A 26,695-nucleotide genomic window follows, 5' to 3' on the forward strand; every position below is an offset into this window, starting at 1 on the left:
TGGGATAGACTGGGGATTAGGAAAGTAGGGGATATGTATGAAGTGGGCAAACTGTTATCATTTCAACAATTAAAATTAAAATTTAAATTGAAGGATAATCAATATTTTAAATATATACAGGTATGTGACTTTATGAAGAAATATACACATAGATTTCAAACTATATTTTTAGATCCTTTAGAAGAAGCAATGAATATTAAGGCTGATTCACAAAAATTAATATCATACTTTTATAATAATATATTAAATAGAGAATCACCCTCAACAGAAGCATTAAGGGAAGATTGGGAACATGAGCTAATGATAAAGATCTCGAAGGATAGATGGGAAAAGTATTTGATGAAAACACATAACTGTTCTATTAATGCAAGACATAATTTAATTCAATTCAAATTATTACATAGACTATATTATTCAAAAACGAGGTTGAATAAATTTTATCCAAACGTCTCTCCCAGATGCGATAAATGTTTGTTTCAAAACGCTAATATAACACATTCATTTGTAGGATGTACAAAGTTGAATAAATTTTGGAGTGATATATTTGATATATTTACAAAGCTTTTCAAGTCAAGAATAGAACCCAAAACGGAATGGATTATATTTGGAATAATAGGAGAAGATACCAATTTAAATAAAGATCAAAATGTTTTTTTTAATTATGGGTTAATAATTGGAAAGAAATTGATACTTAAATTTTGGAAAAATACAACCACACACCAACTGTTAAAATGTGGATTAGGAATATGATGGACATAGCACGCCTTGAAGAAATGAGACTCCGACTAATAGATAAATATGACCAATTCTTAAGGAGTTGGTCTCCTTTCATCGACTTTTTGGAATCATGTGATGCAGCGGTACCGTAAGGATTGCTGATTTCAGTTCATGACGCGGATAGATCTACATCTCCGAATACAGATTTGAAAAATTCTCTTTTAAGGGGCCTTCTCTTCTATTTCTACTTTCCACTTTCTCTCTTCCTTTTTTTTATTTTTTATATACACACTTCACGTTTTTCTACTCTCTACCATCTATTTTTCCACCTTTTCCCCTTTCTATTGTTTTCTTTTTCTTGTCCTGCTTACTTCCTTCTTATAACATAAAACTAGAGGTTGTACATAGAATGGATTACGGTATTACATAGTTGGCACCTAAAGTTAGGTTCCACTGTACTGTTTTGTGCTGTATTAACTTCTAATAAAAAAAAAAAAAAAAAAAAAAAAAAAAAAAAAAAAAAAAGAATAGAGTTAGTGTGTGGGGACCTCTGGACAGTGCGGACTTGGTGGGCCAAAGAGCTTAGTTCCGCGCTGAATCTCAAAGCCAAACGTAACAAGTGAGTTCACCACACTAACCCATGCGCTGTGATTATTACACTGAAGGATAGATTGGTTGGAGATTGGGAGATCATTTTCTATATCCTTAACAAAATCTTCCCAACCATGTGCACGTTGGAAATAGCCCATTCACCCTTCAGGGGCAAGCAACCACAAACCAAAAATATCACCCTTTGGAAGGAGGCAGGCAAAGAAACCATATAACCATATAATATCCATATAACAATTACAGCACGGAAACAGGCCATCTCGACCCTTCTAGTCCGTGCCGAACACGTATTCTCCCCTAGTCCCGTACACCTGCGTTCAGACCATAACCCTCCATACCTTTCCCGTCCATATAACTATCCAATTTATTTTTAAATGATAAAAACGAACCTGCCTCCACCACCTTCACTGGAAGCTCATTCCACACAGCCACCACTCTCTGAGTAAAGAAGTTCCCCCTCATGTTACCCCTAAACTTCTGTCCCTTAATTCTCAAGTCATGTCCCCTTGTTTGAATCTTCCCTACTCTCAGTGGGAAAAGCTTTTCCACGTCAACTCTGTCTATCCCTCTCATCATTTTAAAGACCTCTATCAAGTCCCCCCTTAACCTTCTGCGCTCCAAAGAATAAAGCCCTAACTTGTTCAACCTTTCTCTGTAACAGAAAGTATGAAGAACAACTCATTTATGTACAACCTTTCAGAGTAGAGTGTCTCTAAGTATTTAATGGCCATGAATGTACTATCCAAGGTTGGTTCTATTATATTAATGCCCATTAATGGCTAATGACTAAGTTGCCCCACCAGAAGCCCACATCCAGCAATGAGATATATGTAGAAGGTGTAAGTGTTTGTTAGTGTTCAGAGGCACAGAAGTTGACTCGAAGTTGGAAGAACTTCCCAACCATGGGCACCTACATGTGCAAACAAGCCTTTATTTTATGGAACTGAATGTATCTCAGTGCAGTATTGCTCTGCATTGCCGTGATGTCTCATCTCAGGTTTTCGGTTTAGATTTCCGGAGTAGAGATTAAATCCTCGATCATGTGTTTCCGAATGTAAAAGTGAGACCTTACTGACATGAAGGTGACTTGCAGCCAGGGAGACCTGTGCCCCAAGTATTGGTCTATACATATGCATCGGCACAAATTGTTTTGTATGATTGAGGTTATTGTGAAGGTCAAAGGTGTTTTCAATAAGCACCAGTAGAAGAATGAAAGGTAAACTAACAATGCAACAGTGGTTATATTTCACTCTTGTGGTGGTATCAACAGGGAGAGACAGTTTGTGCTGCGATTTGCTGTTACAGCCACTGAAAATTCCAGTGTGGTCTAACAAAATAGTGCCTCAACAATAGAATTGTTTAAGAAGGAACTGCAGGTGCTGGAAAATCAAAGGTACACAAAAATGCTGGAGAAACTCACCGTGGATCAGGAGGCCATTCAAGAGGGGGGAGTTAGAAGAAATGCCGTAGTGATAGGGGATAGTATTATTAGGGGGGTAGATAAGGTTCTCTGCGGCCAGCAGAACATGTCCCGAAGGCTGTGTTGCCTACCCGGTGCTAGGGTTAAGGATATCTCTGCGATGCTGGAGAGAAATTTGCAGAGGGAGGGGGAGGATCCAGTGGTCGTGGTCCATGTGGGGACCAATGACATAGGAAGGACGAGGAAGGAGGATCTGCTGAAGGAGTTTGAGCAGTTAGGGAATAAATTAAAAAGCAGAACCTCGAGGGTACTGATCTCCGGATTGCTACCTGAGCCACGGGCCAAATCGGCGAGGGTACGTAAAATTAAAAAGCTAAATACGTGGCTCAAAGACTGGTGTGGGAATAATGGGTTTGGTTTCTTGGGCCACTGGCACCAGTACTGGGACAGGGGAGATCTGTTCTGTAAGGACGGACTTCACCTGAACGGTGCTGGGACTGGGGTCCTGGCAAATCATATAACTAGGGCAGTAGAGAGGTCTTTAAACTAAGTAGCGGGGGGGAGGTATCAAGGGGGGTAATAACGGCAGGGGTAGAGGAAATAGAGCAGGGTATCAGTGGGGAAGCGGAAAGTCAAAATGTGACAGGAGACAGAATGTGTGAAGATAAAGCTTTAGATGTAAAAGGGGCAAAAACGGAAAGGAAGGGTAGTAAAAATCATCTGAAAGTGCTTTATCTAAATGCACGGAGTATTCGTAATAAGATAAATGAATTAACGGTGCAATTAAGTATATATAGTTATGATATCGTGGCCATTACGGAGACATGGCTGCAAGGGGATCAGGACTGGGAGTTAAATATAGAGGGGTACTCGACAATTAGGAAAGATAGACAGGAAAGAAAGGGAGGAGGGGTGGCCCTTTTAATAAGGGAGGGAATAACGGCAATAGAGAGGAAGGATATTGCGTTGAAGGATCAGGATAGTGAAACAGCTTGGGTACAGATAGAGAATAATAAGGGGAAAAAAACACTAGTGGGTGTAATTTATAGACCTCCAAATAGCTGTGACGCTGTTAGTCAGAACATAAATCTGCAAATAGTTGACGCATGTAAAAAGGGAACTGCTGTAATCATGGGGGACTTCAATTTTCATATTAATTGGGGCAAACCAAACTGGGCAGGGTAGACTAGAGGAAGAGTTTATAGAATGTATTAGAGACGGGTTCCTAGAACAGTATGTCACAGAACCGACAAGGGGGGAGGCAATCTTGGATCTGGTCCTGTGTAATGAAGCAGGATTAATTAAAAATGTCATAGTTAGGGACTCGTTGGGAACAAGTGACCACAACATGGTCGAATTCCATATTCAAATAGAAGGGGAGCAGGTTGAAACTCAGGCTAGGGTGCTTAGTCTAAATAAGGGGGATTATGAAGGTATGAGGACTGAGCTGATCAAAGTTGACTGGGATAGCAGACTCAAGAATAAGACGGTACATGAGCAGTGGTGTACGTTTAAGGGTATACTGTATAACCTTCAAGAAAAATTTATTCCTATGAAGAAAAAAAGGGGTAAGGGTAAGAACAGTCAGCCATGGCTCAGTAAAACTATAAAGGATAGTATTCGGCTGAAGGCAAGGGCATATAAGGTAGCCAGAGATAGTGGGAGGGTAGAGGATTGGGAAGCATTTAAAGGTCAGCAAAAAATAAGTAAGAGATTAATTAAGACGGGGAAAATAGACTATGAAAGGAATTTAGCGAACAACATAAAAACTAATAGTAAGAGTTTTTATAGCTATATAAAAAGAAAAAGGGTGGCTAAGGTGAACGTTGGTCCATTGGAGGGTGAGACTGGAGAGTTGTTGGTGGGGAACATGGAAATGGCAAAGACATTAAACGAGTATTTTGTATCAGTCTTCACCATAGAAGACACAAAAAATATTCCAACGCTGGATAAACAGGGGGCGGTAGGAATGGAGGAGCTAAATACTATTAAGATCACCAAGGAGGTGGTATTAGGGAAATTAATGAGACTGAAGGAGGATAAATCCCCTGGGCCTGATGGATTACATCCAAGGGTCTTGAGGGAGATAGCGGTGGGGATTGTGGATGCATTGGTGATAATTTTCCAAAACTCCCTGGAGGCAGGAACGGTCCCAGTGGATTGGAAAAGGGCCAATGTAACACCTATATTTAAAAAAGGAAGTAAACAGAAGGCGGGTAACTATAGACCGGTTAGTCTAACATCGGTGGTGGGTAAAATGTTAGAGACAATTATTAAAGAAACACTAACGGGGCACTTGGATAAACATGACTTCATCGGACAGAACCAGCATGGTTTTGTGAAGGGGAAGTCCTGTTTAACGAATCTGCTCGAATTCTTTGAGGAAGTAACAACCCGGGTGGATAAAGGGGAACCGGTGGATGTGGTATACTTGGACTTCCAAAAGGCTTTTGACAAGGTGCCACATAAGAGACTATTGCTAAAAAATAAAAAATTATGGGATTGGGGGTAATATATTAGCATGGGTAGAGGATTGGCTAACAAATAGGAAGCAGAGAGTGGGGATAAATGGTTCATACTCGGGATGGCAACCGGTAACTAGCGGGGTTCCGCAAGGGTCGGTGCTGGGACCCCAGTTGTTCACAATTTATATAAATGATTTGGAGGAGGGAACCAAGTGTAATATATCAAAATTTGCGGACGATACAAAAATGGGAGGAAAAGTAGGGGATGAGGAGGATAGGAAGAGTCTGCAAAAGGATATAGATAAGCTAGGTGAGTGGGCAACAACTTGGCAGATGAAATTTAATACTAATAAATGTGAAGTCATTCACTTTGGGAAAAACAATGATAGGGCAAGTTATTTTCTAAATGAGGAGGAGCTGCGTTGTAATGCAACGCAAAGGGATCTAGGGGTATTAGTACATGAATCACTGAAAGTTAGTATGCAGGTGCAGCAAGCAATTAGGAAGGCCAATGGAGTTTTGGCCTTTATTGCTAGGGGGATTGAGTATAAAAACACGGAGGTCTTGCTGCAGCTGTACACAGTATTAGTGAGACCACATTTGGAATACTGTGTACAGTTCTGGGGTCCATACTTAAGAAAGGATGTACTAGCCCTGGAGGCAGTGCAGCGAAGGTTTACAAGATTAATTCCTGCAATGAGGGGATTGACATATGAGGAAAGGTTAAGTAGGCTGGAACTCTACTCTTTGGAGTTTAGAAGAATGAGAGGCGATCTCATTGAAACATATAAGATCGTGAGGGGCCTTGATCGGGTGGATGCACCGAGGATGTTCCCAATGATCGGGGAAACTGCAGAATAAAGGGGGGCTCTTTTAAAACTGAGATGAGGAAGAACTTCTTCACCCAGAGGGTGGTTAATTTATGGAATTCACTGCCCCAGGGAGCAGTGGAAGCAGAAACTTTAAATATATTTAAGACTAAAATAGATGGTTTTTTAGCTGCCAAGGGGATAAGGGGCTACGGGGAGAGGGCAGGGATATGGACCTAGGTATGGTTAGTATAGTAAGACCTGAGTGATCTCCTGGACAAGTGTCGATCGCCTGGATTGGGGTCGGAGAGGAATTTCCTGGATTTTTTTTCCCGAATTGGACCTGGGTTTTTATCCGGTTTTTTGCCTCCCCCAGGAGATCACGAGGTTCTTGGGGTGGAGAGGGGTGATAGCGGTATAAAGGGGAGGGTAGTGTCTTGTGTTCTGTGTCTTGTGTCTACTGTTTGTGGGTAAGTGTGTCTGTTTAGTGTTCAGCCATGAGCGAATGGCGGTGCGGGCTCGACGGACCTGGTGGTCTACTCTCGCACCTACTTTCTATGTTTCTATGTTTCTATCTATGGAGCGAAGGAAATAGGCAACGTTTCGGGACGAAACATTGCCTATTTCCTTCGCTCCATAGATGCTGCTGCACCCGCCGAGTTTCTCCAGCATTTTTGTGTACCTTGAACAATAGAACCCAGTTAGAATAGAGATGAAGTTAAAGTTTCACAGCATACTGTTCCGTAATAAAGATCTTCCACCATTGTGTGAATGGCCTCCATTGTTCAACAATATGGGGAGAGGGCAGGGAGTCAAAACAGGGTGGACTGTCCTTGTATGGAGCTAGTATAGATGTGATGGGCCTAAAACCTCCCTTCTCTACTGCAACCAATCTACGAACCAGCCACCTCCTCCCTTAGCTTAAAGATAATGCAACTTCTTAAAACATGCAATGATAATATATGAATCTGTGTCGGTACTTAATTGCTAATCTACTCTATGATTGTTTAATAGCCAATTCATTTTTAACACATTTATATTATGAATATTTTTGATTTAAATGTAAAGACTTGAAACCTATGAGCTTCAGAATAATAATCTTAAATCAATCCTGATATTCTACATATCCTGATAATCTTGTACAAACTCGTGCTTGTCCGATGAACGTCTCTGGCCAGCTCTACAACAATTACACTTGTGCCTTTTTAAAAGTCCCTGATTTTAATTACTTCAGCACAGGAGGCCAGGCCTTCAACTAGTGTAGGCCCAATGACAGGAATTCCTTCCTAATGTCCCTGTCCCACTTAGGAAACCTGAACGGAAACCTCTGGAGACTTTGCGCCCCACCCAAGGTTTCCGTGCGGTTCCCGGAGGTTGCAGGTGGTTGCCGGAGGTTGCAGGTAGTGGAAGCAGGTAGGGAGACTGACAAAAACCTCCGGGAACCGCACAGAAACCTTGGGTGGGGCGCAACGTTTCCAGAGGTTTCCGTTCAGGTTTCCTAAGTGGGACAGGGGCATTAAACTCCTTCTTCCTGACGAGCTTTCCTCTTGGTAAGCTGATGAATGTTGCAGTAGTACAATAAACTAATAGTGCAAAATAGTTTTGTGTTAATGGTAATATCAATGCGCCTTCCATTTCTGAAGCACCTGTGTAGACAACTCCACCATCTCTGACACCTTTGTCCTTGGCGGTTTCCCGGCACCTGGAATAAAATCACACAAGAAATACTCAGAATAATATAAATACGACCTCAAAAAGCTAGAGTAACTCAGCAGGACAGGCAACATCTCTGGGTAGAGGACCAGGCCCGAAACATCACCCATTCCTTCTCTCCAGAGATGCAGCCTTTCCCGCTGAGTTACTCCGGCATGTTGTATCTATTTTCGATTTAAACTGACATCTGCAGATCCTTCCTACACATAAATGTGACCACGTTTGCAGAAATCTCTTGATTAAACATCATCAGTTGAGAATACCAGGTGATTAAGCCGTCCAAACTACTTCCAACTATTGGTGATCCTATTCCTTTCGAAAACAGTTTTTAAGTGCTCTTGTGTCAACAGGGCTGTAACTCATCCTAATGGTTTCACTAAATTCTCACACAGAGCAACGCAGAAAACATTAACCGTTCTTTCCACTTTAGATGCCTACAACTTTCAGTCGAACCGTTGTGTGGTTTTTAAATCATTTGTTTCTACTTGTGACAAAAAATAAAATGCGAACATCTTAATAATTCACCTGCTTGCTTCAAAACATTGCATCGCAGCCATTAACCTGGTGAATATCTCACCAGCACTTTTCAAAGGTAATTCATTTTGTGAAGCCCGTTCACATATTTCAATACAGAGAGGCACAACAAATCCAATCATCATGACCATCAAAAAATATCAAACATTCAAGTTTCCATATAGGGATTCAATCACCTGTGCCTTCATTGCTCCTTGCTCCTTGCTCCTGCTCCTGGTCCCAGCCCCACGCATTCTTGATTAGAACGGGTGTCTAGGGTTATGGGGATAAGACAGGAAAATGGGATTTGGTGGCAGAGATCAGCCACGATAGAATGGCAGAGTAGATTCGATGGGCCAAATGGCCTAATTCGTCTCCTATAACTTGTAAACTTGTGAACCTGTCACCCACACCGATTGCCTCTGGTGAACTTTCTTCCCATTGGAAAATCCTGATGTTAAGAGTCCCCTTTTTAGCAGAGTGCCGGTGGGAATGCTGTAGTTCTCCTGCTGCAGATACAGTGACAGTAATGCTCCCCCCCCTAGGCCCCATGAGGAAGCTGTGAGCATCCCACAAACTGAGACACAATCCACGGCTCGGTAACTCTCCCACCCTCTGCACACCCTGATCTCTGACCTCTCTCTTGCTCTGCCACCCGTGCTCATGAAACGTCTTGGCACCAGGGTTGTCCTCGTGAGGCCCCAGCTGCAGCCTCCAGCCACTAGTTGGCTCTGCCCATTTCTCATGCTGTTGGACCAAAGCAATCAGATCTTGTTCAGATGACAATCCATCCGCATGTGTGGCCTTAGTGGCTTTGCTAGAACATTATACACATCCCTGCTCCCGGGTAATATTAGGGGCAATATGTTTGTGATTTCTAACATGTTGTGGAACATCCCCGGTGGTATCCAACCCATCTCAAAGAAAACTTTGATCAGAAGTAAGTGGGGAAGTGATTTGCATGGAAAGTCCTTGAGGCCCTGTTAAGAAAGGAGACAGTAGATGGTGACAGGAGTCTGAAGTAGGGTCCCAACCCAAAACGCCAACTATCCGTGTTCTCCAGAGATGTTGAGATACTCTAGAAACGTGTGTCTTTTTTTTTAACGTAGATGCTCTTGGGCAATTACTGAGGCAGACCGCCAAAGTCATTTGGCCGAATGCCTTATCAGAACTTTCAAATAAGCATGAAGGCCTTACTTGATGGGTGGTGAGAAGGACCCTCTATGTCAGATCCTCCATAGGATCACTACTTGGGACTGGAGTCTCAACATTACTTCCCGCTGCACTAGTGCAACCGTCATCTATCCAATGTTTGGAATATACCTTTGCCAGTGTCTAATCAAGAACGCGTGGGGCTGGGACCAGGAGCACGGAGCAACGTAGGCACAGTGTTTGCTGAGCTTTCCCAGCTGTCTGTCGCGTGATATTGTACTCCACGAGTTGTCCCCAGGAACGTAAACTAGGCCAAACATCGACTGCTGCTGGAAGATCATGTACCGTGAATGGAAAGTTAACGTCATGCTGATTTAATGGAAATCATGTAAGCAAATGGAATGATATGGCTTATGCTGGAATAATGACATATTGCACGATATATTTGCACGATATATTTGCAAATTTTATGCATAAAGTTTAGTTTTTGGAAAATTGTCTGGATGTATGAATATGTACATACTTCTTTATTATCTCCTATTAACAATTCTAGGAAAGGGTTTCTGAGTAAATCTTTGTTGTGATGCCAGGTTTAACATCAGAGTGTATGCATGGTTTCCTCTCTCTTCACTCACCTCCATTGCCTGATCTACAATGCCTCCCTTTCTGGAAATCACCTTGTGGTCGATCTACTGTGGACCAGGTAACCTCACCTAAGACATCGAGGACTGCTTTGAGGCAAATGAGAAGGCAGGAGTTGTCCTTATAGATCTGACAGCTGCCTATGACACCGTGTGGCACCAGGGACTAACTGCAAAGCTACTTCGGGTGCTGCCAGACAGGCGCATGGTACTCTACATGATGGAGCTGATATCAAACTGCAGCTTTGTGCTTAAGACCAGTGATGGACAGCAGAGTAGGCTACGTAGACTGAAGAATGGCGACCCACAGGGATCCGCTGCTTTTCAACGTGTACATCCATGACCTCCCAGAGACCATCGCTGGAAAATATGGGTATGCTGATGATCTAGTCATCCTGATGAGACACAAAGAGTGGAAGACAATCGAAAGCTCCTTGAGTCAAGACGTGGGCACTTTGTCAGTATACCTACGACAGTGGCGTCTAAAGCTGAGTGAAGGCAAAACAGTGTCAACACCATTCCATCTAAACAACAAGGAAGCTAAGCGAGAGCTAGCTGTCTTTGTTAACAACAGGCACTTGGACTTCCAACAAACACCGACTTACCTCAGCGTAAAGCTGGACTGGTCGCTTACATTTCGTCAACACCTGGCTGGTCTCCGCAACAAGGTCATGGCATATAGCGGCCTCATCCTGGCAGGAACAAGTTGGGGAGCCAGTCCATCCACTGTTTGCACCTTTGCCTTAGCTATTGTGTATGCCCCAGCTGAGTACAGTACACCCGTATGGAGTAGAAGCAGAGACATACTAGCCTGGTAGACACAAGCCTGAACAGCACCTTGTGAACCATCACTGGGTGCCTTCAACCTACTCCAGTCGAGCATCTCCCTATATTTGCAGGCATTCCACCTGCAGGGATCCGAAGGCAAGCAGCAACTCTGGCATTATCTCGTTGTGCCATGGACCCAGATCACCTCCTCCATCAGGCTATCAGCAGAGAGCAGAGGCCACCCCGACTGAAGTCTCGTCACCCCCTTGCTCCACATGGAAAACAACTCTTAGCATCCATCCAGCCAACTGAGACAAAAGCACGCTGGATAGCCAGCAATTGGTCGCAGGAGTGGAAGGCAACCTCATCTCCATTACACAGCTACATCTCTTCACCAGATAAAAGCTGTCCAGGGTCTGACCTCCCCAGAGGAGCATGGGTGAAGCTCAATAGACTTGGTACAGGTGCACAACCTTTTATCCGAAAGCCTTGGGACCAGACACTTTTCGTAATTCAGAATTTTTTGGCTTTCGGAATGGAAGATTTTTAGCGTAGATTTTAACGGCTGGCTCAGTGGTAGAGTGCTCGGCTCGTATCCGCAAGATCGCGAGTTTGCGCCTAGATCCTGGCAGTTACTCAATCGCGAGTTTGAGTCTTCAATGTAGTTTTTTCTTGCAGAATAGGAGAGAATAGGGAGGGTTAGGCTGGGATCATTCTCTGCGAGATGATCTTAGTGCGGGAGACAAGTGTAGGAGAGGTGTACTGACTGTGTGGGCAGAACTTTGGAAGTGATTGCCCACCATTCTCAAAAGCCGCTGTGTCTCCCTGTCCCTCCAACTCCAGAGGAATCCGCTCCCTGATGGGCCGCTACGGCGACAAGTGGCAGTTCGCCCACAGCCCGAGCTGCGCCACCCCAAGAACAAGACGTACCTTGCACACCATCAGCTTCTGCGTGTTCCTCTGGAGTTGGAGCGGGGCTGGGCTGGAGTTGCTGATCTGGGATCTCCGTGCTTGCAGTGGGCCTGGGGGTCGGTGTCCCGATGAGGGGGCGCAGCTCGGGCTGTGGGCGAAGTGCCATGTCGCCGTAGCGGCCCATCGGGGAGCAGCTTCTGGTGCTCCTGGCGTCTCTCAGCTCCGGTCCAGGGAGGTGGCCGGAGACGTCAGGACCAACAAGAACCCGCTCCCCGATGCGCCGCTACAGCGACAAGTGGCAGTTTGCCCACAGCCCGAGCTGCGCCCCCTCATCCACAACCCGGGTTCCTCTGGAGTTGGAGCGGAGCTGGGCTAGAGTTGCTGCTGGCTGTGAGTCTCTGGGATCTCCGTGCTTGCAGTCGGTGTCCCGTTGGTCCTGACATCTCCGGCCACCCCCCTGGACTGGAGCTGAGACTGGGAACTGTACCGCCCTTGCCCCCTCCCTCTGCAACTGCAAACAACCCCACAGTTCCCAGTCTCAGCTCCTGTACAGGGGGGTGGCCGGAGACGTCACAGCTCGAGCTGCGCCGCCTCATCCGCAAGACCAAGATGTACCTTGCACACCTTCAGCTTCTGTCCCTACGGGGAGTGTGTTTCTCTAGAGTTGGAGCGGGGCTGGGCTGCTGCTGGCTGTGGGTCTCTGGGATCTCCGTGCTTGCAGTGGGCCTGGGGGTCGGTGTCCCGTTGGTCTCCGGTGACTGGCACTGATCTGCTGGCATCGCCGACGTGAAGACAGTGCAAAGCCCCGCGCCAGTGCAATGGGCGGGGAGCTGGAGAGGGGAGGGAAGGGGTCACACACATGGCCGGGAAGCAGAGGGGTGTAGGTGGGGTGAAACTGAAGGGAGCGACAATCTGCTGCTGCCTGCCCGCTAAGTTTTAAAAAGTTCCCACGCAAGACTCACGATACACTGTGTATCGTGAGTCTACCGTGGGAACTTTTTAACTCAGCGGGCAGGCAGCAGCAGATTGTCAATTATTAACTCTCCCGCGCAATATACCCTCACCTTCCCTTTTATGAATGGGGATTTAGTTCCCCTTTCTTCGAGGACCGACCGGAGGTTCCGCTGTCACCTCTGCGGGCCGCCCTCGGTGAACGTTTTCAAGGACCTTTCTTCAAGGACTGAAAAAATGTCCGCTATTCGGAGCTTTTCGTTATTTGGAATTTCGGATAAAAGGTTGTGCACCTGTACTGGAGTTGGGCGTTTCAATGCCAGCATGTGGAGATGGGGGCTCCTCCAGAGCCCAGTCTGTGAATGCGGAGCAGAACAACAGACAGACAACCATGTCATCTCTGAGGGCCCACTCTAACACCCACCAAATTGAGATCAGGGCCTGGCAGACATTGACACAGAGACAACAACCTGGCTGCTCAACACCCGGTTTGAGATCTAACTAATCCTTTGGTTTATTTATGTTTCATTCTCCACCTTGTGGAGATACATCTTTGTGGATCTGTCGTGTTGCAAGTCTCCAGTTTTCCACTCGAGCTACATTTTCTTTCCATTCTTTATTGTTCATTAATCTTACCCTACTTAAATTATTGTGCAGAAGTCTGGGGCAATAACTACAAAAATTCGATACACTCATTAACCCTGATGCAAAAAAGAGCACTTCGTATTATACATAATGCCAAGTATCTGGGTCATACGAATCCATTATTTTTAGTCAAAATTATTAAAATTAGAAGATTTGGTTACATTCAAAACAGCTCAGATAATGTCTAGGGCCAAAAATAAAAATTTACCTGGAAACATTCAAAAATTATTTTTTTTTTTTTTTTTTGTATTTAATTTTTTATTATTGGAGATAGGTACATGATCTATTACATCTATTACATCATTATTACATCATTTTTAAATTGATAATATTGTCAGTTATTATTACATTGTCTCCAATACTTTTTGCATTTTTCTTCATTTTTTTTTTATAACTAGATAGGGCTAAAGGGATAGATGAAATAGAGAGAGGGAAGAAGGAAAAAGAAAACTAAAATAAAAAATAAAAAAAGGAAAAGGAGTGAAAGAGGTAGTTGAAGAAGAATGGAAAAATTTGTTAAAGTTTAAAAACATCATTCGAGATATGTTCGTACATTTCGAAGTATAGCATTTCATCCAATCTTTAGTCCGGGTGCTAGTCAGGTTCCTGTGCTGAACTGTTCTGACCCTTTAAATAATCAATAAAAGGAGACCATGTTCCAACGAATAATTCCTGTTTATCCAACAGGGAAAATCTGATTCTTTCCATGTTTAAGGTCTCCGTCATTTCTATAATCCACATTTTGATTGTGGGGGCCGTAGGGCCTTTCCAAAATTTTAGGATTAATTTTTTTCCTGTTATTAAACTGTAATCGATAAAGTTTCTTTGTGTTATTCTAAGTGTTTGATTTGATTCTAATATTCCGAATATTATTAATTTTGAGTTGGGTTCCAGTTGTGTGTTGATTACTTTGGATATTATACTAAAAATATTTACCCAAAATTTTTTAATTTTTGTACAGTTTGTAAACATGTGCGATAACGTAGCTTCTAAATGTTGACATTTATCACATATAGGTGAGATATGTTGAAAAATTTTATGTAATTTTGTTTTGGCGTAGTGTAACCTATGTATTACTTTAAATTGTATTAGAGAATGTCTCGCGTTTAGTGAACATTGATGTATGTGTTGTAGACTTTCTTCCCAAGTGTCTTTCGTTATTACCTGGTTTAATTCTTTTTCCCATGCTTGTCTGTGTAAGTCCGTCAAAGGAATGTCACTATCTAATAAGATATTATATATATAAGATATTAATTTTTCTGTATTAGGATGCTTATTCCAACATTCATCTAGAATCTCTGGGTTTCTATTTCGAAAATTTTTAGAATTCGATTTAACATAATCTCTGAGTTGAAGATATCTGAAATAATCATTTCCTCGAAGTCCATAAATCTGTTGCAACTCCTGAAATGTCAAAAAAGAGCCTTCTTTGTAAAGGTGTCCTATATTTTTAATTCCATTATTCTTCCATTGTGTAAAACCCCCGTCTAAACATGAAGGCTTAAACAATGAGTTATTCACAATTGGAAGAAAAAGAGATAAGTTATCTAATTTTAATGTCTTTTTTAATTGTTTCCAAATTTTTATAGCACTAAATATTATATATTCAAAAATTATTTAACGAACGTGTGGGGGGGTTACAATTTAAGAGGAATATTTAAGAGTCCGTACGACTAGAAAAACCTTTTGTATTTCGGTTTGTGGAGTAGGAGTGTGGAACAAATTGAACGAGGAATTAAAGCAATGTACAAACATGAATCATTTTAAAATGATATATAAAAAAATAATTTTCAAGGGGTACCGGGATGGAGGGGATGGTTGACAAGTGGGGGTTAATGTTTATCTATTGCTTTACAATTGTTTACTTATGTTTGGTTACTTCATATATGAAGTTTGTATGTGTATAATAGCTGTATGTCTGTAGGTATTATGGGAAATTGCCTGGGGTAGTATTATTATTATTAATTAATTGATTTTTAAATATGGTAGAAGTGTTGGGGAAAAGGGGTGAGATTTAATAAGTTATTCTTCTTCTCACTCCTTTTCGAGCTTGTACAGACACAGAGTTGGACATTGGAAATTTGCTTTTTGTTCTTTTCATTGCTTGTAAATATTGTTTGTAATGTCCAATTGTTTGATAATTTCGATTTTGTTACTATTAATGTCTTTAATGTCTTTACGTGTTCGGAATAAATAAAATAAATAAATAAATACATAAATAAAGTCTTAATTTTTTACACAGCAAATTAAGAGCCATTTGGAATCACCAACATTGGACATTTTTGGCATTTGGACCGTTATATGTTTCCACATGGAGCTTCTGATCACTCACTGTCATCTGCTCACTGGGTACTGAGCTAGTTAATGTGAAATGAGCAGGTGGCCACTTTGTAGTGTTTGACTGTTTGGTTTAACGATGTGAAGAGCAGCCATGTTTGTAGCTCTTAATCACTATTCAGTGACTTCCACTAGAAATGTGCGTATGTATACGTTCCAGCCGAATTGCTATGGTGACATTCTGCTCACATTTGCTACCTGGGAAAACTGATGCCATTACTGGAGGACAGAAAAAGGAAAGTAATTATTTCACAAGAAACAATGATACAGACTAAAGCAGAAAAGCTGCTTTAAGCTCTTTCTTCTCAACACACACCACCAGATTCATGGACAGTTTCTACCCAGCTGTTATTAAGCAGCTGAACCATCATAACACCACCAAAAGAGCAGTCCTGAGCTACTATCTACCTCATTGGAGACCATCGGACTATCTATGACCGAACTTTACTGGACTTTATCTTGCACGACGTTATTCATGTTATTCCCTTTATCATGTATCTGTACACTGTGAATAATAATAATAATAATAAATAATAATTTTATTTATAGAGCACTTTAAAAACAAACATAGCTGCAACAAAGTGCTGTACATCACTAATCATTGACAAAAAAGTTAATACACACCAAAAATAACAATCAAAAGAAATAGTAGGAAAAGACATGTAAAATAAAGAAACATCAAAAACACCACAAACAGAAGCAAAGCCTCAGGCATGGTCAAAAGCCAGGGAGTACAAATGCGTTTTAACACTGGATTTGAAGATGGACAGTGAGGGGGCCTGTCTGATGTGCAGCGGCAGGGTGTTCCAGAGTGCCGGAGCAGCAACAGAGAAGGCTCTATCCCCTCTGAGCCTCCGACTAGACCTCGGTACCTCCAGGAGCAGCTGACCAGCTGACCTGAGGGACCGGGCAGGAGTGTATGGGTGGAGCAGCTCAGAGAGGTAAGGCGGGGCGAGCCCATTCAGAGATTTAAAAATAAATAACAGTAACTTAAAATGAACCCGAAAGTGCACCGGGAGCCAGTGTAGGGAGGCCAGAATTGGCGATATGTGCTCCCTCTTTCAAGTCCCTGTTAAAAGGCGAGCAGCAGCATTCTGAACCAACTGGAGACGAGCCAGTGAAGAACGAGCAACACCAAAATAGAGCGCGTTACAGTAATCCAGCCTAGATGTAATAAAGGCATGGATTACTGTCTCAAAATGCTGCCGCTCGAGAATGGGCTTCACCTTCGCCAGCTTCCTTAGGTGAAAGAAGCTGGACTTAACCACCGCGCATATTTGGCGATCTAATTTAAAGTCACTGTCCATCCTAAAACCCAGGTTCACAACTGTTGGCTTCACGTACCTTGACAATGGAAATGGCTCAATTGTAATCATGCATTGTCTTTCCGCTGACTGGTTAGCATGCGACAGAAGGTTTTCACTGTACCTCGGTACACGTGACAATAAACTAAACTCAAATTCATATAATCATAGCATTTACATTGAATTTTAGGAAAAATATGAATTGCCCTATAATTTAAATTTATATAATCAAAGCTTAAATGAGTAAATTATTATTAATACACTATATTTGTTAGTTATTGAGTATGTGTGCATGTGTGTGTATATATATATACACACACACTGAACTTTTTTCCTTCTCCCGTTAGTTACTAAGTTTACATATTCTGTTGTGCTACAGCAAGTAAGAATTTCATTGTCCTATCTGGGACATGTGACAATAAACTCTCTTGACTCTTGGCTCAATAACATGGGAAAATTATACCAGGATTTCACAAAACACACTTAACTATGGTTAATAAATGAGTGGTGTTGTGGGAGACAGCAGCCTGAATTAATTTGTAGATAACAGAGGATGAAGTTATAATTAAAAGCAATAAGAAACAGAATAAACTGTAGCTGATGAAGCAGAGATTTTGTCTTTACTAAATATATGACCTTCATTAGAAGAAAGATTTAATAAACATAATGCCAACATTGTATTTTAGGAAGTGATATATGAATCATACTAATGACAATTAGCTTTTTGTGGGCGTAATAAAAAAGAATGTGGGTAAAACAGCCTACTACTTGTAACAATAGCCTTATATTTTCTATTGCAGGCAGCACATGGGAAACCCTGTCCAGACACATTGGAGTTACCAGGTACAACTATATGGATAAGAATCAGCAAGACTACAATTTTGTTTAAATTGATTTAATTATCATTTGTAGTATATACTTTATGCATTCTCTGAAATGAACCCCAAAGTAAACCAAAATACTTTTTCTGTAATTGCATCACTATAGATGTGCGTATTTTCGATGCATATTTAACAAATATTCATCATTCTTAAACTATGTGTAGGTTTGTTGAGAAAGCATAGTTTATTTTCAAAAGTATTAATATTTTGGTGATGATGGCGATTTAAACGTGCTCTTGCAATATGAATGTTAAGTTTTGTGAATAGCAGGAATTATGTTTAAATGTAAAGAAAATGCAAAGGGCTAAAGACTTTAGTCCAATATGGACTTTATCCATTATCCAAATCCATTATCAATGTTTATCCATTAAACTTGATCTCATCCATTTTTTCTTTTGCGTTTATGCTAACTCACAGCCACTCACATTGGTGTATGACTGGTGCATTGGCCACTTGTCCAGCAACCCAGGTCTCAGACCCCTTTAATGGCCATGCTTCAACCTATGTTTGTTATCCCCACAAGCCTAGCAACCCCCTCACACGTCTGCATTGCTGTCAATTTCATCTGCTGCTTATTCCTGATTTGCATTGGTCTTCTGTTAACGGTTGTGCCTAAATCTTTAGAGCATTCTCCAAATCTTGTGAATTTCAATCACGCCCCCTTTATTAATGACACCTCCTCAATCATATATTTTTTCAACCTGAAGGGCCTGTCCCACTTTCACGAGTTATTCACAAATTCTCCCGCGATTTCCCCTTGATTCAAACTCGCAGAATGTTCATAAGGAGTCCGTGGCAGGCTGTAGGAGTTTGTAGATATATCGTAGCGGCCCGTTATGCCAGCCGCAGGTACTCGTGGCATCAGGTAAGTCGTGACGTTTTTTCCAGCCTGATAAAAAATGTCCATGAGTAAAAATATGGTCGGGTTGAAATAAATTGCATCCTTTTACTCGTAAGGAGGGCGTCGAAATAATCGTGGGCATTCGTAGACATACTCATAGGAGTTCGTAGATTACCACAATCTTGATTTGGTTTTTTAAGGTCCGGCAGAGGTTTTGAATTAAGTGGTGAAAGTGGGACAGGCCCTTTACTTGCCTTGCCATATTTTGTTGTACAACGATGCGGTAAATTCTCTTGGGACATTTTACTATGTTAAAAGTATTACAGCTACTCCTCAGTTTATAAAATGGATGTGTTCCTGGAAAATGTTTCAAATGAAAATTCATAAATCAATGACTGATCAAAAAGCATCTTGGGAATATAGTACAACGTTTTCTTTTCAACTGTGAGTGGCGCACTATCAAAATAATTTTATAAATCAAAGATAGACATCCCCAAAGAGTTAATGGAGTTATAGTAAAGGATTGTAAATCTTATGTTTGTAAATCAAAGATTATTTGTATTCTAATCCAAGGAATTGTTTCTGTACATTCTAGTGCAGAATCTCACTGAATGGAGAAATCTAAAGTAGATCATATGTTTTGGACTTTGTCATGACAAATTATGTGTTTTATGGTGATACTAGTCCAGAAAAAAGTCCTAACTTCACATTTTGCCACGTTTCAGAAGCTTTATTAGCAAATCCATAATAAGCAGAAGATTGAGCAATGTGCTTTATTTCCATTAGAGTTACATTCAAAACTGGACGGTATACAAAATGTGACAGAAACTCTAACAGAAATTAAAATCATCTGTTACAAAGCTGTTTAATTGAATTGAAATATGTTTCCACATTGCATGGGTCGCAGCTCAATCTTCAGGCCAGCCGCCCCCCTTCATCAGGGCTTGTGTCAAAGTGCAGTTTTTGTGACAAGTTACAGCTGCTGGCTATTTTCCTGCACATTTGATATTTCGGGAAGAGATTATACAGCTTATGACTACTTAATTTGTTCTGCCTGACCAAATATGTCACTGAAGTGGGAAAGCCTCAACATCAAACGAATGGCACTGGTGCATCCCACATGTGGGAAAATGTACACATTGTAAAACCTTCACCAACTACAGAGCCACGTTGTGTGCAGCTACTAGTGAACCAATACTCAATTTCAAAGTAGTATCTTTCACATCCATACAGTCGTTACACTTCCTTCCTCTAACATTAACACTAAAACTTACATTTCCAGATTTCTGACGTGTGAAAGCGTTTGACATACTTTCTTGAGAAGATCTATTAACTACAAATATTGAGGATACTGGAAATCTACGTGAAAACAGGAATATTTCATGTTGGTGAAATCGACCACAGATCGTGGAACAGTGCAGTACAGGACAGGCCCTTTGTCCCACGATGTCTTGCGCTGACCATCATGCTAGTTTAAACTTCACATCTGCCTGCACGTGGCATCTCGCCTCAATTCCCTCGCTGTGCATGTGTCTGTCTAAATACCCCTTGAATGTTGCCATCATGACTGCTTCCACCACACCCCTGGCAGCATGTTCCACACACCTACACACTCGGTGCCTTGCAGGTCTTGTTTAAACTTTTCTCCTCTCACCTTACATCCATGTCCTCTAGTCTTTGACATTTCCACCCTGTGAAAAAGATTCCGACCGTCCTCCCTGTTTTATACTTCTGTCAAACTGCTGCTCAGCCTCCGAGAAAAGAGAAAACAGTTTAAGTTTGTCCAACCTCTCTTTGTCGCTAGTGCATTCTAATCTAGGCAGCATCCTGGTGAACCTCTTCTGCACCCTTTGGAAAGGCTCCATATCCTTCCTGTAGTGCGGTGAACAGGACTTCATACAATACTCCAAATGTGGCCTAACAAAGTTTTATACAGCTGCAACTTTTATACAGCCAACTTTTATAACTCAGTGCCCAAGTACGCAAGTTTGCCTTTTGCCTCTATTATAACCCTATCCACTTGTGTCGCCACTATCAAGGGGCTATGGACTTGCACCCCAGGATCCTGTATATTAATTTCCAGCCATTTATTGTGTACATTCCCTTTAATTTTGACCTGCCAAATGCAACACCTCACATTTATCTGGATGAAACACTGTATGTCCATTTTCTGCACACATTATCTATATCCAGCTGAATCCTTGAATGACCTTCATTTTTATCCACAACGTTGATTCTTTTTGTGCTGTCTGCAAACTTGTCAAACAGTCCATTTACATTTTCATTTAAATAATTTATACATATATAGATCACATCAAACATTGAAGTAGCAGACATCTGGTCCGAACAGCATCCCTCCACCACTACTATCTGCTTTCTATTGGCAAGCCAATTTTGAAAGCTGCCTACCGTGTCATCGAGTCATGGAGTGATACAGTGTGGAAACAGGCCCTTCAGCCCAACTTGCTCACACCGGCCAACAATGTCCCAGCTACACTAGTCCCACTTGCCTGCGCTCGGTCCATATCCCTCCAAACCTGTCCTATCCATGTACCTGTCTAACTGTTTTTTAAACGATGGGATAGTCCCAGCCTCAACTACCTTCTCTGGCAGCTTGTTCCATATATCCACCACCCTCTGTGTGAAAACACCCTTTATGTCTCCATGGATCCCGTCTGCCTTAATCTTCTGCATCAGTTTACTGCGAGTGATCTTGCCCAACGTTTTAATAGACAGAAGCCCTGTTAAAAATTCATTCACCTGAAACGACTTACACCCCAGCGGCATGAATATTAATTTCTCCAACTTATGTAACCCTTACTTTCCCTCTCCCTCCGTCGCTCCCCCACCCTAGTTCTCCGACTAGTTTCACTGTCCTGATTCATTTTATTGTTTATATGCCTCGTTGTATCCTTCCCCTCAGCCAACCATTCTACATTTCATTGATCATCGTCTGCTTTGATCTGTTGTTTTCACCCCTTACCCATCCTTTTCTCTAGTCTCCCTCTCCCCTTCTTCAGACACTGAAGAAGGGTCTCGACCCGAAACGTCACCCACTCCTTCTCTCCAGAGACGCTGCCTGTCCCGCTGAGTTCCTCCAGCATTTTGTGTCTATCTTCGGGGTAAACCAGCATCTGAAGGAGTCTGATTCACAAATCACAAATCCAATCACAGATCCACAAATCTATAGTTCCTTCCTACACCTGAAACAATGACTGGTTCTCTCGCTGTAGATTCTGCTTGACTATTCCAGTAGTTCCAACATTATCTTTTCTAATTGTCTGATAAACCTGACAACTCGTCCAATTAATTTCACCAGCAAGCAAATAATGTCATTGTCATAATTGATAGAAGAATTTGTCCATTCGGCCCATCAAGTCTACTCCACCATTCAACCATGGCTGATCTATCTCTCCCTTCTATCTCTCCCACTGTATGAGCTCATTCAAGAGTTCTCCCTAGTTTGCCCAGATTCGAACTCGGAGATTTACGGTAATGGCCGCTCGTAGGTACTCGGGGCTCTCGTGGACATTTTTCAACAGAGCTTACAGCGTTTACTGAGTACCTGCCGTTAGCGTTACGACCCACTAAGAGACGTCCCCGAGCTCCGACGTACCCGCTACGTTCATTCCATGTGCTTCCACAAGTTTGATGGGGTTTTTTTAAACTCGGGAGAGCTCTTGGAATGAAGTACAGTGGGACAGGGCTTTAACCCCATTCTCCTGTCTTGGCCCCATAACCCTGACAGCCACACTAATCAAGCATTTATCTATCTCTGCCTTAAAAATATCCATTGACTGGAATATAGACCAGCTGGCAGCTGCTGTGGAGTCGCAGCAGCTGATTGGGACTACATGGCCTCACCATGATCCAGCTGGTGGTTTGGTTTCTGCCATTCTACAGCAGGTTGAAGCTCTACAAGGTCAGCACCAGGAACCAGGGGGAGGGAGGGGGGGGGGGGGGGGGGTGCCTAGGCACAGTCTGTTTCGCTACACGTGACGAGGTGCCGCTCCTGCTTGAACAAAGTAGCGTTGGACATCGGCAGTTCACTCTTCTGCCGGTGAAAGGGCACGAACACCACAGCTCACGCCCCTCTTCATCACGAGCAGCGCCCTGCTCAGATTGTGCAGTGAGGATCAAAGCCCCCTGGATCCAGGCACCTGATTCTGCATCAGTCGGGCTGTGGAACTAGAAGCAGTCGGGTAGTGTTGCAGTGCGGTGTTGCCTCCTTGTCCACCCAGTCCCCTGAGAGGGTGCCACTGATGTCTCCCCTCATCAGTTCACTCAGTCAGCATTCACCACAGCCCCTCAGGCAGCACGAGAGGTACAAGGGAGTACAAGCACTCGTGTACTTCTCAACCAGGGCGGCATGGTAGCGTAGCAGTAGAGCTACTGCCTTCCTGCGCCGGTGACCTGGGTTTGATGCTGACAATGGCTGCTGTCTGTATGGAGTTTGTACCTTCTTCCCGTGACCTGCGTGGGTTTTCTCCAAGATCTTTGGTGTCCTCCCACAATCCAAAGAAGTACGGGTTTGTGGGTTAATTGGCTTGGTGTAAATGTAAAATTGTCCCTTATAGTGTTATAATTATATTTGTCCCTTAGGATAGTGTTAATATGTGTGGATCACTGGCCGGCACGGGCTCGGTGGGCCGAAGGGCCTGTTTCCGTGCCGTAGCTCTAAACTAAACTAAACCAAACATCGCCCTGGCCAGCAATCTTGATTCAGCCTATCTTGGGTAAGATCTTCTTGCAGCTCGCCAAGGTCATCTTAGTGGACTCATCTTCCAGACTGCAGCCACGGATGGGTCATGGAACTATAGTGCAGAGGATCAACATCCACCAATACAGCAATGAATTGGAAAAGGCACAAGTCAGTCAATGTTCAGACCCAAACAATCAGATTTTCCTTTTTTTTTACCCTTTAACATTGTCGTTAGAAATAAGCTGAAACGTGATAGTGAGTTCAAATGTACCCTTATTTAGATCAGATCATACGCATCTTAATACAGAGAAAAATGTCGCTGTTGGAAAGAGCTGTCATTGCTGCGGACCCAAGGCTATTTGCAAGGGGGTAGCCATTGCAGCGGTATATCGGAGAAAACACGCACTGTTTGCTGGGGCAGCCTGTGTAATTGGAGGTGCCAGAGCAGTCTGCAACAAGTTCTGAAGCTGTGGCCCATCAAGCCCCTTGATCTCAACGAATTCAATTCAATTCAATTCAATTCAATTCAACTTTAATGTCATCGCACAAATACAAGTATCAGTACAACGAAATGCAGTTTTGCGTCAGACCGTAGTAGTTGTACATAAAGAGAAAAAACAAGAAAAAAATAGAAAGAGAGAAGATACAGAATAATCAGGAAATACAGAATGATTAAACAAAGGGGGACGTCCCTCTAAATAGTAATACAACTAACAAAATAGTGTGCGATGCTCCTGATTGTGCAAGACTCTTCAGTGATCGTCAACCGGAAGCCCTGATTTCTTCCAGCAAGGGAGGAAATTAGCATTTTGCAAATCATTTGGTTATTATCCAAGGTCAGAAATTGCTTCGTCCAATTTTGCAATTGCACCAGGAAATGACTGCTGGAATGATTTAGTCACAGTTACATTGAATTTTGAGTAAAGTTGGCAACAATAACTTATAGAGTTGCATTCACTGTAAGGTTAAAAATACCATCTAGTTCAAGTTCAAGTTCAAGTTCAAGTGAGTTTATTGTCATGAGTCTCTGATAGGACAATAAATTCTTGCTTTGCTTCAGCACAACAGAACATACAGTGGCTTGCAAAAGTATTCATACCCCTTGAACTTTTCCACATTTTGTCACGTTACAACCACAAACGTAAATGTATTTTATTGGGATTTTATGTGATAGACCAACACAAAGTGGCGCATAATTGTGAAGTGGAAGGAAAATGATACATGGTTTTCAGATTTTTTTACAAATAAAGAACTGAAAAGTGTGGCGTGCAAAAGTATTCAGCCCCCTTTACTCTGATACCCCTAAATAAAATCCAGTGCAACCAATTGCCTTCAGAAGTCACCTAATTAGTAAATAGAGTCCACTTGTGTGTAATCTAATCTCAGTATAAATACAGCTGTTCTGTGAAGGCCTCAGAGGTTTGTTAGAGAACATTAGTGAACAAACAGCATCATGAAGCCCAAGGAACACACCAGACAGGTCAGGGATAAAGTTGTGGAGAAGTTTAAAGCAGGGTTAGGTTATTAAAAAATATCCCAAGCTTTGAACATCTCACGGAGCACTGTTCAATCCATCATCCGAAAATGGAAAGAGTATGGCACAACTGCAAACCTACCAAGACATGGCCGTCCACCTAAACTGACAGGCCGGGCAAGGAGAGCATTGATCAGAGAAGCAGCCACGAGGCCCATGGTAACTCTGGAGGAGCTGCAGAGATCCACAGCTCAGGTGGGAGAATCTGTCCACAGGACAACTATTAGTCGTGCACTCCACAAATCTGGCCTTTATGGAAGAGTGGCAAGAAGAAAGCCATTGTTGAAAAAAAGGCATAAGAAGTCCCGTTTGCAGTTTGCCACAAGCCATGTGGGGGACACAGCAAGCATGTGGAGGAAGGTGCTCTGGTCAGATGAGACCAAAATTGAAGTTTTTGGCCTAAATGCAAAACGCTATGTGTGGCAGAAAACTAGCACTGCACATCACCCTGAACACACCATCCCCACTGTGAAACATGGTGGTGCAGCATCATGCTGTGGGGATGCTTTTCTTCAGCAGGGACAGGGAAGCTGGTCAGCGTTGATGGGAAGATGGATGGAGCCAAATACAGGGCAATCTTGGAAGAAAACCTGTTAGAGTCTGCAAAAGACTTGAGACTGGGGCGGAGGTTCACCTTCCAGCAGGACAACGACCCTAAACATACAGCCAGAGCTACAATGGAATGGTTTAAATCAAAGCATATTCATGTGTTAGAATGGCCCTGTCAAAGTCCAGACCTAAATCTAATTGAGAATCTCTGGCAAGACTTGAAAATTGCTGTTCACAGACGCTCTCCATCCAATCTGACTGAGCTTGAGCTATTTTGCAAAGAAGAATGTGCAAAAATTTCAGTCCCTAGATGTGCAAAGCTGGTAGAGACATACCCCAAAAAGACTTGCAGCTGTAATTGCAGCGAAAGGTGGTTCTACAAAGTATTGACTCAGGGAGGCTGAAAACTTTTGCACGCCACACTTTTCAGTTTTTTATTTGTAAAAAAATTTGAAAACCATGTATCATTTTCCTTCCACTTCACAATTATGCCCCACTTTGTGTTGGTCTATCACATAAAATCCCAATAAAATACATTTACGTTTGTGGTTGTAACGTGACAAAATGTGGAAAAGTTCAAGGGGTATGAAAACTTTTGCAAGCCACTGTAGTAGGCATTGACTACAAAACACATGAATAAATAAACTAATAAAGTGCAAATAACAGACAATGGGTTATTAATGTTCAGAGTTTTGTCCGAGCCAGGTTTAATAGCCTGATGGCTGTGGGGAAGTAGCTATTCCTGAACCTGGTCATTGCAGTCTTCAGGCTCCTGTACCTTCTACCTGAAAGTAGCAGGGAGATGAGTGTGTGGCCAGGATGGTGTGGGTCTTTGATGATACTGCCAGCCTTTTTGAGGCAGCCACTGCGATAAATCCCCACGATGGAAGGAAGGTCAGAGCCGATGATGGACTGGGCAGTGTTTACTACTTTTTGTAGTCTCTTCCTCTCCAGGGCGCTCAAGTTGCCGAACCAAGCCACGATGCAACCGGTCAGCATGCTCTCTACTGTGCACCTGTAGAAGTTAGAGAGGGTCCTCCTTGACAAACCGACTCTCAGTAATCTTCTCAGGAAGTAGAGGCGCTGATGTGCTTTCTTGATAATTGCATCAGTGTTCTCGGACCAGGAAAGATCTTCAGAGATGAGCACGCCCAGGAATTTGAAGCTCTTGACCCTTTCAACCATCGACCCGTTGATATAAACGGGACTGTGGGTCCCCACCCTACTCCTTC

The 26,695-nt window shown here is 42.6% G+C and overlaps 1 protein-coding gene across 2 annotated transcripts in view; it reads left to right on the forward strand.

Annotated features, from left to right (window-relative positions):
• Positions 1-26,695, forward strand: part of piezo1 (piezo-type mechanosensitive ion channel component 1) — a 278,272-nt gene that overhangs the window by 110,021 nt on the left and 141,556 nt on the right. For both annotated transcript variants that reach the window (XM_055649000.1, XM_055649001.1), the window contains exon 4: positions 17,757-17,799. In XM_055649000.1, the coding sequence (XP_055504975.1) occupies positions 17,757-17,799 (43 nt within the window). The remainder of the gene's footprint in view (positions 1-17,756; positions 17,800-26,695) is intronic.

The sequence above is a fragment of the Leucoraja erinacea genome, chromosome 17 (genome assembly GCF_028641065.1).
Source record: "Leucoraja erinacea ecotype New England chromosome 17, Leri_hhj_1, whole genome shotgun sequence".
NCBI lineage: Eukaryota > Metazoa > Chordata > Chondrichthyes > Rajiformes > Rajidae > Leucoraja > Leucoraja erinaceus.